Source organism: Fusarium fujikuroi, chromosome FFUJ_chr01 (assembly GCF_900079805.1).
Source record: "Fusarium fujikuroi IMI 58289 draft genome, chromosome FFUJ_chr01".
NCBI lineage: Eukaryota > Fungi > Ascomycota > Sordariomycetes > Hypocreales > Nectriaceae > Fusarium > Fusarium fujikuroi.
Window position 1 is genome coordinate 1,934,754 of NC_036622.1, and position 14,183 is coordinate 1,948,936.

Below are 14,183 nucleotides of genomic sequence, written 5' to 3' on the forward strand. Positions count from 1 at the left end.
TTACCTAAGTTAGACAAAAACTGGGACACTCTTACCTGTAATTCTCTGCTTAAGTTTCCTGGTTTTTATCCGACCAAGGTAAGTACCTACCTACCTACCTGTATGAAGGAAAGAATGGAAGGTGGGCAAAGGGAAAGAAGCCACAGGGCAACGCCCAACCGTCCCCGCTTCTTCAACCATCCGTTGCAAAGCCACGAGTTTTGGAAATAACCCTGGTCGACCCTTCATCTCGTTGGTGTTCGAGGCTAAAAAGACAGCCCATGTCTGAATTTATGCGACATTTACCTTAGCATGAGGCATGGCCATCGAGGTAATTAATTCCTAAATTGCGAGCTGGGCTTCTGGAGAAAGACCTGCAGCACCTTATCTTATTACCGCACCTTGCCTTGTTCCCCCCCCAGCTGTGCCTACCTTAGCCAAACATGGATTATGATCAAGCTCTTGAAGCCAGCCCAGTCCTGGCGCTCGACGGAGCAAGTGTGTACATTTAATTTCGTTCTTCATCTCGATGACCTCAATTTCGAGGAAAACCTGCAACCAGACATGTCGTATGCTAACTATGTACCTGGGTACTCCATATGGTTAGTAGGTAAAGTAATCAGAAAACGTCCCCCCACCAGGCAAGTTTGCAAAAGTCACTAAACGATACCCTGGCCTCGCGCAGGGGGTTTCAGAAAACCTCGGAGTTGAACAAAGAATGCCAAAATAAACTCATCAAAGATCCTCCTAAGCGTAGCGTTAACTTGCCCGAGCATTTTTATCATTTTGATCGAGGTCCTAAGTTTTATTGCACTCCCTAGGTAGCCTGGTAGGTATTACAAGACCATGTTCCCAGCTCAGCGGCAAACATCCAAATGCCCCAGGCTTAATGTGACACAACGTCGTCGGACCCTACCTTGCTCCAAAGCGTCTCATGGTTCACGTCTTTATCTCTCATCTCCAATGCCAGCCGCGTCTGCTGGTCTGCTTGTCCCATACGCCACACCATCCAGTCATACCTTGCTGCTGTTACTTGAATCTACCAAGACATGTACCTACTTAGCTACTGTAGACAGCCGCCTGCCATCCTCTTCTAACCATCTTGGGATATCTCCCCGGTTGGCTAAGCGGGTGTGATGAACGCAAGATGCTGCTTCTGGTGATGCACCTGTCCCTCGGGTTCTGGCCTATGGGAGTGTAGCTGCATGTGGTTGGACAATGCCCGCCTTTTCTTGTCGGCGCAAGTGAATAACATTCAAGTAAATTGACCAGTCCGAAATGTCTCGGTAATGAGGAAGAGCACGATGAAATCATATGTTGATGCTGAGTATGTATAAGGCATCACATTGACGGACCTTGGTTTTTCTCTCACATAGATATGTGGTCATGTCCTCCCTGAGGTATTGTATGTGAGAATGTCCATATTTATATTAAAAGGACCCATCTACTGCAGGCTCAATTATAATAGCTAAGCATGCGGAAGAGACAACTCATTTATGACCTGTCTACTCCTCTGGTTGTAGTAGCTATCGCTCATGTTGAATGGCTTTATCCCTTGATGCCATCCTATCCGCTGTTGAGCTTTCTTTATATGGTCATAACATTGCAAGAACACGCAACAATGACATAAAACAGGAAAAGAAGACGAAGAAATTCAAATCAATAGAATGGCATCGCGCCCAGCCTTAGGAATGGACGAGGGTGGTTGGCTGTTCGTCATGGACGTAGTAGAGTGTCCAGGGAACGTGGGAAGAGGGGGTCTAGGAAAAGCCAAGAACGGAAACGACAGAGCCGTCGGTTCTGGGAAGCCAGACCTGGATCCCAAAAAGAAACAAGGGCAAAAAAGGCTTCCTTGTAGCTGTTGCTCGTTGTGTCCGTTCCCATTTCCGACGCGTTTTTAATCGTTTCCCCGCCCACAGTAGCCAGAGAGGAAATCTCGCTCTCGCTTACTGATTGCAATCAATACAGAGTATAATGTCACTTGCTCCAGTCCCTGCTTCGATTGCCATGCCATGCCATGCTCAGGTGAATGTCTGTGGATTCAGCTACTCGGTGCGCCACCAAGTCTTTTCCCTCAACGGCATTTCGTCGCCTGAAGCTTTTCGGCTGCCATCCTCCTCTCCCTTGTATGCCCAGTATTCACTCAATCGCAGTTCAGCATATTGAGCATAGTCAAAGTCAATCTTAGAAATGACAGCCTGGATTTGGGACCAGATACCCCAATAAAATCCTGGCACTCCTCGGTACGCATCAACCTCGGTCATGAGTTTCCGAACCTCGTCCTCTTCATCGACCTCCTCGCCGGTTAAAGAAAAATAAGATTTGATGTACTCCCTCACAAATGCAAGTCGTTGATCCTGTCTGGGTACAGCCGAATAGTCACAGTCATACCCTGCCCACTCTGCGAAGTGGTTGGCCACGTCAAAAGCCGCAGGCGATGGTGTAGCATACTCGTAATCGATGAAGTCGACGGTAGGGGCCGCCTCATCGTCTTCGTGAATGATAACGTTGGCACACAGAAGGTCGCAGTGCGCAAATACAAGCTACGCACATAGGTTAACATTTTCCATCAGGTAACTGTGTGGTTATGAACGTACCCCATTCTTGCCCAAGCCAGGCCGCTGGCTCAGTTTTTGGACCATCTCTTTCAACTCTGCCTGCAGCAGTGCTTGCCTCTGCCGCTGAGCGTCCGTATCTGTGGGCAAGGCGAGGATCCATTTCTGCATGGTAGTCCACATATTAGGCGGAGCTTTTCCAGGGGCTGTATTATCAATTTGTTCTTGGCGAGACTTGTTGTTTTCGTCCAGAATACCGTTGGTATTCCCCTTGGTCTGGCTATCACCATTGGTGCCGGTGTTACCGTTGGCAAGCCCATTGAGTTTGGTCTCGCCATTTACATGCCTATCGTCCCGACTATGGTTGGGGTCTGGCAAGCAAGGTACAGTTGCGTGCCAGTGTGCAAGACGACGAGCGATGGCAGATAGTATTAGAGGTTCACGAAGATCCTGGGCACGTGCAGGTTTACCCAGGATATAACGGTACATCATGCCATTCTTGAAACGGGCAAGCAACTGAGTAGCAAGACCATATCTCATGAGCAGCTCATGGTTCTCAGCCTCACGTTCACGGTCAATGAGAACGGCAGTTCCATGACCGTAGGCTCTGAGTAGGATAGCATCCCTGTCAACATCAAGCTTGGACATGCCAGGACGGTGGTTGATGGCTTTTAGCAGAGTATTGGTGATGCCATCAGTGAAACGCACAAATTCAACGTTTGAGTCTTGGCTCGCCCAGTCTGGCATGAGCGTCAGAATGAGCTTTCGAGCAGAGTCCTGTGATTCATTGTTGTCGTAGGCCAAGTCCAAGAAGGGCACATGGCCAAAATCGAGATTGGGTGGTGATGTTGTCATTGTCACGCGAGTGCAGCGATGAGTGAAAAATAAGGAGGTGAGGGTATGCGCTGAGGGGGAGGACTGTTGAGAGAGAGGGGAGATTGAGATGGCGAGGTCCAAAAAATAGGCTGGCCAGAAAAATTAGGAGAGGTATGTCAAGACGTGAGTGGGAGAGTTGCCGGAGTTGTTTGCGAACAAGCGAGTCCGAATATCAAGGCTGAAAAGATCAGGTTGAGGGTTGAAGGGGGGGAAATCCCAAAGCCAGATAGATTTGTTTTAGGGGTTCAGTGGCGTAAATCCGGGGGCGGTCCAGGATAAAGCGGCGCCGGCGACGGTGGCAGTGGGCAGGTCGTACCGTAAGACGGTGGAGAAAGGGGTACCGGAGGCTCAAGGAGGGGGACGGCCGGGGAGCGGAGGGGTCGGCGAGGACGGAATATGAGATAGTGGTGATGACGGAGGGAAAAGGAGTAGGGCACGGTGGTGGTGCAAGCAGAGGGCGATATGGGTAAATAATAAAATGGGAGGGAAAGCACACGACCTGTTACCCTTCCAGTCGAACGGAAGCCGGCAAAAGTTAGGGACCTCGTGTAGAAATAGTAATAAAGCTAAGGCAGACGGGACGGAGCGGTGTTGGTGCTGGCTGTTGCTTTTGTGGGCGTGGGCCAGTCAGAGAGATGGCCTAGACCTTATGGACGAGAAGGGAGTGCCGTTTTCCGCTGCAGCCTGGGACTTTTTTAGATACGACGGAAGGATTTGTCGCGTGTCACTCGTAACGTGGATGTGGATGTGGATGTGAATGTGAAGCCTAGATGCATGGATGCAATGGAAGGAATATAAGGATTCAGTGTGGATTTATAAATGGTATGAATAGGTACCTTAGTAGATACCTAGGTAGTGCGTGATAAATGTCGGGACACGGTCTTGAATCCTTTAGCTGAAGGAAGCTGCAAGAAAATACGACTGTCCAAGAAACGAGCCTCGACCGCTATTGCAGTATAAGGTATGATGGAAAGAAAAATTATTCGTCTGCATTAGACTTTGGCCTGGGATCACATGTTCAGGTGGTTATGTTGTCCTCCGTGCCCTGTGGTACTGAAGTCGATTCAACTATCCACCAAAATAGCGCTTCAGCTTGAAAGAAAAGGGCCAACAATAATGTAGCCGGCCGATAGATAGAAAGGGAAATGAGCAGTAAATTGTGTTGAGAATGCAGTTGGCTCCTTCTTTTCCCCGTCTTGTGCGGGAACCAGAATGATTTCTCGCCACTGATATGCAAATAACACTGCCTCCTTCATTGAAATACTACACAATCCAAATCAGTCCAACTGTCGTTTTATGAGTCTGGATAAATTGATACTGCTCTCTACGGCGGTCGAGAGGAACCAGAACGTCGAGTTTTCTCTTGGCCCCTGCTTTATTGTCAATTGCCTATTTTGCACACCGACTCGTCAAAATTGACAGGCTATTATTATACGCTAATAAACATCGTGGATATTTTTTACGTTGCTTGATCCCTTACGGTGCCAGCCAAAAGAGCCTGCCTCATTGGTCATCACTTTACGCAGGGTAACGCCTGTGACAAAGAAACAGCTCGATCATTAACGAAGGATATATGCCAGTGTTCATTCACTTCCGCCTTTCTACAAAGAAGCCAGACGCCACATGAATTGCCCGTACCTCAGGCTAGGGCACCTTAGGGTAAGGAAGGTGGTAGGTCCTCCTATGGTTAGGTTATCATGAGCCTCATTTGAAACCCCCACCTCGTACCTCGCCTGCTCGTCCCCTGATGCCCGTGCGTGACCCTCCCCTCTATACCTAGGTAGCACCTAGGTTTGCGAAAGTGTGGCGCTCACGAGGCTCATCTCTCCCAAACACCTGAGGCGTAGTTAGTTCACCGGACAAACTCCATCGCGACAAACCACATCTGAAATAAGTGCCTGCACTACTCGTTCAAGACTTACATCAGGTCAACACCGTTACCACTTCATGTGACAACTATTAGCTTCTTTACCTGAGCTCGGTCTTATCATGTGAAACCCGTCACTATGGCTGTGCCGAGTGTTACTAGCGACAATTTCCTCGCCGTTGCTCTTGTAGTCAATCGCTCTCGCGACGGCCCAGCATTTGTGTTCCACTACCCGGCAAACATTGAACCTCATTCCAAGTCAAGTTCTTCTACAGGTGCCGAGCTTGAGGATATTCTTCTTGAACGGCTGTCGCAGCAGAGCTTCTCGGATGTTGCTGACGACGTGCCTCTCCCTAAGCAGGGACGCAATGCAGACGAGCACTCTTTTACTGAATCTGGATCTCAGATTGTTCCATGGGAACGCGTTGCAGGCTTCCCTGCTCGAGATCTTGCGGGCATTCTAACTCCCGCCCGCCCCTATCACAAGAAACTTTTTCAACTATCATTAGATCCGCTATATTGTGTATCTTACCCTATCCATGTCCCCGAAAATGGCAGATGGAAGAAGCCGAAGAAGGCATCCCGCGCCGATAAGCGTTCTGCTTACAATGAAGAACAACCAGCGCCTCATGAGGTCGATCCACCGTCTGCAGGAAAGCCGCCTGAGCAACACGCAGAGGAAAAGGACGGCAAGAAGGAAGACGGTAAGGACAAGGACGACGAGAAACGTAGTTCCATGACCATGTTTAACCTCGTCTTCATCCTTAACCCTAGCAGTAACGAAGTTAAGGATGTTGTTGAATCTATATACGACCACATTATAAAGAAGGTTAGCAAGGCCTTCAAATACAGCCAGCAACATAGCGAATTCGTGTGGAAAGAGTCAAAACGAATACTTGTCGCCAAAGATAAGGCGCGAGAGGAGCGTATGTTCTGCACAAAACCTTATCAAATTACTTACCATTAAACATTGATCAGGGAAACGAATGAGTGTTCTTTGGAAAGAAATACTCCAGAGCTCATCACTGGCCGCTGCCATGCACGATATATATGAGGCAGTGTCTCAAAACAAGATCGCCGCTCTGCATCTCGATACTGCAGCTGGCTCTCTGACCCCTTCGGTTCAGATTCCTATTCCTTTCTACATCGATGACCTCCCTCAGGGCGAAGAGGGGACCCAACGCGGCCTTTGGCTCACGACCGCGAATACCTTCATCAGTCAAGATGCCCTCGAGGAGCCTGGCTTTCTTGATCGCAACTTTGCTTTACTACTCACTGATGACGAAAAGAAATCATCGCCGAGCTCCAGGCTGATCCAGACCCAACTACAGCCTCAATGGTTGAATTTGTACGGCTGTCAAAGCCAACACAATCGTATGTGACTCACTACCTCTGACCCCGGCCCTTCACGTAGCTCAACATGTCCACAGATTCTACCAAGTTGGTCAAAGCAACATCTTGACTCTAGGTCAAGTGCGAAAATATGCTCAGCATTTTATATTCTGGCGTCGTGCCATTGCTATCCCTCCTCTGCACGCCAAGGATCAATATATATTATCCCCCAATAGTGACTTATCCCGCCTTCCGCTCGATACCTTTGAATGGCAAAGAGCATTCCCTCTAGCTCCACCACTCCCAAACTTTCTCGCCGAGCTCTCTCAAGCACCTCGTCCATACAAGCAGTTTTCGCCTAGCAAAGCCCACCGCCCGACCTATCTTCTTATGCTTTCCTGGCTTATGCGCCGCGGTTGGGTGACCCAACTCTGTACATTTGCCTACGTCGTCGTCTGGCCTGAAATCATGTACGAGGTCGAGTACGAGATGGAAGCTGAAGAGTTACGTGCCGCCGCGGATGCAGATGCGAATAAGAGCAAAGAAAAGGAGGCCAAAGACGATGCCTCTACGTCTACCTCGGCCCCACGCACCTCCGAGTCTTCCGAAGGTCACTCCGGCACTGACGGCTCTCACGTCCCGACCGTTGCCGAGCAGGCCGCAGAGAAAGCCCGTCTCGAGCGGATTGCCTCCAAAGCCCAGCGCGACGCGGCTGAAAAGGCGACAACGCATGCTCGTAAGCCTGTTCCAGTCGCAACGGCACATCCCTCTGTAAACGACCACCCGCATCTCCAAGGCTTGACACCTCACATCATCCTCGATGCCAAGAAGGCCACCGGCAAGGAATCACGCTACCTGTCGGCTATCGCCCGCCGTTTCAACGACGAAAAACTAGCAAACAGTTGGCAGGTTATGTGCAAGTATTTTGATGGCCGGTGCGCCTTGGAACGCATCGCTTTACAAGAGGACATGAAGCGGAAGCTGGTATGGAATACACTGACAGCTATGAGCGAGTATTTGCTCTGTACCCGTCATTGGTGACCCAGCTGGCTAAAATTCCTGCGGCAAGCTACCTGGTTTTCGTGTCCAGATGTTGAGATGTGGTCATGGATAAAAGCATTTATAATGATAAGTGTCTCGCTTGTGGTATCTAGGCAATAAAAAGCAACGAAACAGCTGCAAAACTGCAGCATGTACAATAAGTCAGAGCACTCCTCCAGCCCATTAAAGGATCTACTTCCATTCGCCTCGTTACCAAAATTTGGACCGAAAAGCACCGTGCGTATTAGGCTGCAGGGAGGAAAGGAGGAGTGGAGAGAAATGAAGATATCTAAACCAGATACATTCGAGATTTGACCTTGCATCCATTCATTGACTGCCCTAGACTTAATGCATAAAGTGACCCAAGGTATCGTAACATGAATAAGAAAAAAAAAGAAGAGAATCAACACCAACAACCAGCCTACCTTCGAAGCAGAAAAATAAGAAGCAAACCCAGTAAGTGTCAACACCTTCAGCACAAGGGAGTATTTCGGACATGCCCCTGTTACCCCATGTAATGCGGCAAGTCACAAGCCTTCTGCACCCCAAAACGAAACGAAAAAAGACAACACCTAGAGAATGCCAAAACACCGAGAGATCACGCCCCTTGAACTGCCCTGCATAGTAATGCTTGGTCAAGGAGGATAGTGACATGCAATGATGAGAATGATGCCAGTACCACATTCCGGAAACGCCAAAACCTGAAGGAAGCAATAGAGGACACCCAGCGACTGTAGTTATGGTCTGCGCTCGAGGAGACATGCTCCAAAAGACCGGATAAGGTGGACTAGATAAATGCTCACGTTACTGCGTAAGATCCATGTCATATTCATCCTCTTCTTTGAAGTTGACTGAAGCGTGGCCACTGTTATTGTCATCCGGGTCGTGCCAAAATTGGTTGGTGTCATTCAAGTCGAGGTTGTCATCCGGGCTGATGGCAACAGGATCGAGGCTGCCTCCTCCGCCTGACAAAGAGTCGCCCCGATAATCGGTATGGTGAGGCACTCGCAGACCAGATCCAGCTGTTCGCGAGTAGGAGAAAGTACCGTTCTCACTCTTTGTTATGGCGTCCATGAGCTCGGTCTGCATCCGACGCTCATCTTCTGTCATCTCGAAGGGGAAGTGCCCACCCAGTTCAGCGATAGTGTTCATCATCTCCTCCTGCTGTTGAAGTTTAAGGTGGAGCATCCACATGAGATCTCGCGTCCAACTGACGGCGCCGTTGAGGATATCGCCCTTATTGGGACCCTTGTCCTTGTCCTCGATAGGTAGGCCTGTCGTAATATTACCTGCGGTGTTTCCAGTGGCTCTTCGAGCTCCTGGTCCGGCGAGGCCAGACGTTGCTTGAGGGCTGGCGATTCCAGTCAACGATGGAGAGAGAGGTGTCCCGTTCTGGATAAGCTTTCGGATCTTCTCATCCTCCAGACGGTGAGTGGGGACGAGTCGACTGAGATCCTGGATCCTTTCGTTGATGTTATCTCGTCGACGACGTTCAACAAGGTTGTGAGACTCTCGGCGCCGTTTCCTCTTCATTTCCTGAGAGGAAACGGCGTTTGAAGCGACACCAAGCTTCGCGGGCATCGAAGTACCACCCTTCATCATAACCTCACTGATTTGATTCATGCCAGGCTGCATGGGAGAGGAGTACCCAGAGTTGTAAGATGCAGGTATGCTTCCAGCAGGGGTGTTGAGCCACTGCCCATTGGCTGACTTCATGGCTTGACCGCCGAAACCGGGAGACTCCTGCGATCCAATTGTCATTCCATGAAGTGTAGCGGTTTTGGGAGTCATGGGTGACATAGGGCTACGACTATTGGATGTCTTCCGCTGCATCTGCTGGGACATTCTGGCTCTCGCTTTAGCGTTGAGGAAATTTGGGTCGTTGCTATCGGCGTTCATGGCGCCGGCCAATGGAGATTCGTTGTAGGATAATGGGGAATGCAAGGACGTTCCGAGTGAGTGGCCTTGCATTTGTCGGTACTGGGTGTTGAAACCAGTATTGAATGGACTTTGAATGGGATCTCCATCGGGGGTACTCGAGTACCCGTTCATATGTGACTGGTCGATTTGCAGACCCGAGTTACGATGAGGGAATGTATTCTGAGAGAAGCCACCCATACTCAGTCCTGAAAAGTCCTGGCCTTGACCCGAGATTCCGGACTGGGTAACAGGAGGTGCATTCAGACCATCCAAAAGCTCATCATCATCGAACATAGCGGAGCTATTCGTGAATCCGTTTGTACCGTTTCCAGAGTTCGAGTTGAAGTTGTTGAATGAAGGAGAATAACCACCTGACATAGCAAGATCGTTGGGGTCGATACTTGCACCGCTGTGGCCGTTGCCAAATTGGTTGAAGCCGTGTTGAGCCATTGTGACGGGGGTGATAGAGGTTAGGTTATTGTATCGTGGTTGAAGAGTCGGATGTTGTTGCCCCAGCAAGAGGGGGGATGTGGGCGGAATATTGTGGGCGTTCACCAGTTCGGCTAAGGCTGATGGTACGTTTGAGTTACGAAGATCAAGCTTGAACTGACCTGTTAAGGGCTCGAGTCAGCAAAGTCAGGACGGAGCTGAATGCAAAGCGGGGGAAATGTCAAGTCAAGAAGACCGGCTCGGCGATGGGAAGCGGGCATCCATATATGGGGTGCCCACCGCCGCGGAGGTTACAGCAAGGAGGGAAGTGGCGGGCGGATGGCCGGGGGTTGAGGTTTGGATTCCTTTGACTCACCAGACAGAGAGTGTTGTAGCTGGATTTGGAATTTGGGGAGTACAGAGTGCACGCTATCTGCAGCCCATAAATGAAGAGCGAGTCTCAGGTAAGTGATGATTCAAGCGCCGCAACGAAGAGTATCCCGGATGGAGTTGAAGCCAGATAAGGTATTGTGGGAAAGATGAATGTCGTGAGTCGGAGCGTCGGAGGGAGACGATCGGGGTTGGAGGGTTGAAATGGTGGGCACTGAGTGTAGGACCTCCAGGCGTCCGTTCACTATGGTAAGGGCCAGGTACCTACAAGGGGTTAAAGCGCTGGGGGCGCTCCCTGGGGGCGCAGGTACTCCGCAAGCCAAAAGGGCAGAGAGTGGGCTTGGTCGCTTTGGCTGGAGTACTTTGTAGCACACGGGCGAAAAGGTCCAGTCTATCGTCTGGCACGTACCGTGCTAGCCCCAGTCCAGCGTTATTAGCAGTAGTAGTCTGGAGACGCTTTCCTGTGGGATGGTCGGCGCGGGGGACACGGCGGTCGGGGAAGCAGTTGAGGGGTTCTTTGTCTGAGTCTGAGTCGTAAATGAAGCTGCAGACTTGGAAGGGATAAGAATAAACCTAGTTGGGCTAGGCGGTGAAGAGTGTTTATTCAGATTCAAGGTTTGAGTGGCTGTTCTTGGAATGGTGAGATAACCAGTCAGCAATGTAGTTCTGGAATACGGTTGTCTGAGTCGCAGCTAGAGGAAGAAGGATGATGGAGGTCTTGGTTTTGGGCGATGAGAGCGCGAAATGTAATGTGTGTGTGGCACCCGAATCAGAAGAAGGGGGCGGGGGCACGGCTTCGGTATGTCACTTGTACCTCGTAGCCGATCGGCGCACGTCAGTCGAGACGGGATATAGGGAGGGAAACAAGATATTCAGCAGGTAAATGAAAGAAACGGGCAAGATCGTGGGTACATAGTAATAGCTATGGAAACGGCAAATAAGAGGAACTTGTCAAGTTGAAAAGCTGAGCAAACGGCTTGTATAACAAAGAGACAAAGATTGTCGGGGAGGGGGGCTACCTTAGTAGGTTGGTAGGTAGGATGTAGATATGATGCGTCGTCCTTCCACGAAAGCCCAAGTGGTTGGTAGGGGTTTGTCTGGGCAGAACAACGGGACCAGAGCATACGTACAGCATGCCAGGCAACCGGACTGAAAAGAAGAATGAATTATTCTACTCACCAAGTATAGTTGAGGCACACAAATGCGCAGAAGGCATGGAAGTAGCCGTGTTATTGAGCTTGCACAGTCGATTTATATGGATGCGATGCGGTACGATAGCCGAGGCGGATAATGCGGCTTGGAGTAGGCGATACAATAATATCTTGAGAGGTAATGCTATGGTAAGTCGAGTCGAGCGGACGAAGCAGGATAAAGTACCCGAATTGTATTCGATGTGTTGCTGGTGTTGCTTGAGCTGTGGTCGAGGAGGTTGTCCAAATCGGGAAATGGAAAGATGTGGATGTGAGTAGCAGCGGGGCGTCGAAATGCAGGGTTCAGGTCCGTAATGTACGGTGATGTGATAGATGTTAAAACCCGCCCTCGGGATGATGTGAGGCCGTGCTGAAGCTCAAGTTTGAGGACAAGGAGCAAGACTCGCAGTCGCAACTCTCGCGATTGAAGTACTGAAGGTTTGAAAAAAGGCTTTGCTGCTTGTCTTGGGATGCGTTCCAATTTATTCAAACGCACAGACAAGGTTAGCGAGGCTTCGAGATATGTGAAGTGTGAGATGCTAAAGTTGGCGGATGGCGCAAACACGGCGGCAGGATCGGATACCGTGCATAAAAGACCAGTTTGGGCCGAGATGAGCGTTCTCGATTGACGGTGACGTTCAAGAGCAAGCGGTCTGACGTCTTGTTGTATTTATGGCGCCTCCAATATAGGCCGGAGGGTCCTAGAGCTGAAGGACAGGTGATGGCTTAGAAGAGAGGGTGGCGTAAGTGTAAGTACAAAATGACAATAAAGTCGGTCAAGGGTCCAGTGCAAGACGACACTTAGTCGTGGCTGATGATCCAAAGGGGGGGTAACTCTGTAGTTGGTCGGTGTAAGTGAGTTAGTAGTCGATAAAGATCCGATACGAACAAGCCCAAGCACCAATGTAAGGGTCTCCCGTCTCTCGTGGTGGTAACTTTCACGAACGTGGTAGGTATGGATGCCGATCAGATAGACTCAACGGATAGCTGCGTTTCGAATGATCAAGTGGATTTCTCTTCTTGTTCTGTTCTTAGCCTTGCTCTTGACATGGACTCTCGCTCGTCCTTCTCTTCGTCCCCTATGGCTGGCTGTGCTTACTCCTTCAAAGTCCGTCTCCGTACGATCAAGTCCCAGATTTTGTTGATAACTGGAAAGGCCAGTTTAAAGAGTAAGGTCCCTTCTAACACGGCTGCAAGATGAGATCAACAATCCTTGACCGGAGGCTAAGGCACCATGGTCCCCTAATTTATACTCACAGGAATAGGTTAAAAAATACTAGCCATAGCCGTCAAGTCAGATGTACAACTCTTATCCTCTCTCGCCCACCTGACATGATGTATTTCGGACCAAACCTGGAGGCCGTGGTCACTGGTCCCCATGTAGTTGTATAGAAGCTGGAATTGGACTTGGCTATAGATCCAGAAAGTTGGCGGTAATGGTGGCCACTATTTTCTGCTATGTCCGGTCTCTATCTGAGAGTTGATGCAATATAGAAAAGACAGGGGAGGGTGTGGATGCGACTCTGTGTGTGTGGGCGCCAGGCTGAACGTGACTCGGGATTTAAGACACCAAGCCCAACCTACTGTCTGGGACTTTAAGGACTCATCGGGAATTGCTACATGCAATCGACTCCCCTCCCTCGAACCTCTTCTTCTGTGCTCGGTCATGCGCTGGATACTTTCCCATCCTTCTTCGCTCTCCCTGGCCACGCGCCCCAGCTTGAAGCCCACCATCATTGTCGCAGAATATCTCAAGCGGCTGGTTGTCGTGAGAATCAGTGAGCGGAGTGTTTCGGGGAGACTTGACTCTTGTCGGCCTGGTGACATTCGTATACCGAGATGAGAGTCCATAGGTTTCTAGCAGTATTTTCCACTCACGTTCAATGCTGTTACATGTACGGCAGAAACTTGGTACGGGCTCATTTGTTATGGAGGGTATGGTATCAGTCAGGCTCCTCTTACAAAATCTCGTCTTATTAGTTTCCTTACGGATCGTGTCCGGCCCTCTACGGTCCGCTCCTCAAGTGGTAAGTGGTAGCAGTAAACCTGGAGCGCTCCGTCCACCCGCTCCTCTCCCGCCTGGACCCTTTCCCCGTACGTAGATTTGTTTCAACTTCTGAGGCCATGCACTGAAAGAGAACTTGGCTGTGTTTGTGAAGCAGTGGATGTGTGATATGCGGTTGGCTCTTTTTTAGCATGGGCAAAAACTATGATCAGCCTCAAGATATCTGAAACCTCCAGGTGCGTCTCAAGCTCTGTCCTGCAAGGACCCAAGCTCAGCTCAGCTCCGGCAGAGCCAGACAGAAGCTCTGAGCTCTGACTCTGAAGCCTTCCCATCCCTGGCCATATGCTTCTGTGTCATGCATGATCCCTCCCGTCCCCGCCAAAAGTGTCCGCTTGAGGCTTCCATCAATCAAAGGCGGCCCGTGCAAGGAAGATGGGGGAGCCACAGGTGGCACCAGACCCCCCAAGCTCGTTTCCACTCTCACACAGCCAATCATATAATCTCCTGCGCTGCCTAACCTCAGCAAATACTTCTGAGAGGACGGCATTACAGGAATCGATGGGATCCAATCCAAGGAAAGAATCACACGCCCAACCCCA

The 14,183-nt window shown here is 50.1% G+C and overlaps 3 protein-coding genes; 1 reads left to right on the plus strand and 2 right to left on the minus strand.

Annotated features, from left to right (window-relative positions):
* Positions 1-2,024: 2,024 nt before the first annotated feature.
* On the minus strand, positions 2,025-3,389 carry FFUJ_01503 (related to ethanolamine kinase; the record flags this gene model as incomplete). XM_023577983.1 has 2 exons in its annotated part: positions 2,025-2,522; positions 2,577-3,389. 2 exons carry the CDS (start codon positions 3,387-3,389, stop codon positions 2,025-2,027), a joined length of 1,311 nt encoding a protein of 436 aa, XP_023424071.1.
* Positions 3,390-5,416: 2,027 nt separating this feature from the next.
* On the plus strand, positions 5,417-7,650 carry FFUJ_01502 (related to RMD11 protein required for sporulation and meiotic nuclear division; the record flags this gene model as incomplete). XM_023577994.1 has 3 exons in its annotated part: positions 5,417-6,203; positions 6,256-6,625; positions 6,708-7,650. The coding sequence occupies 3 exons, from the start codon at positions 5,417-5,419 to the stop codon at positions 7,648-7,650; spliced, it is 2,100 nt and encodes a 699-aa protein (XP_023425484.1).
* Positions 7,651-8,454: 804 nt separating this feature from the next.
* On the minus strand, positions 8,455-10,020 carry FFUJ_01501 (related to GATA transcription factor; the record flags this gene model as incomplete). The annotated part of the gene is made up of 1 exon (XM_023578006.1): positions 8,455-10,020. One exon carries the CDS (start codon positions 10,018-10,020, stop codon positions 8,455-8,457), a length of 1,566 nt encoding a protein of 521 aa, XP_023424072.1.
* Positions 10,021-14,183: the final 4,163 nt, after the last annotated feature.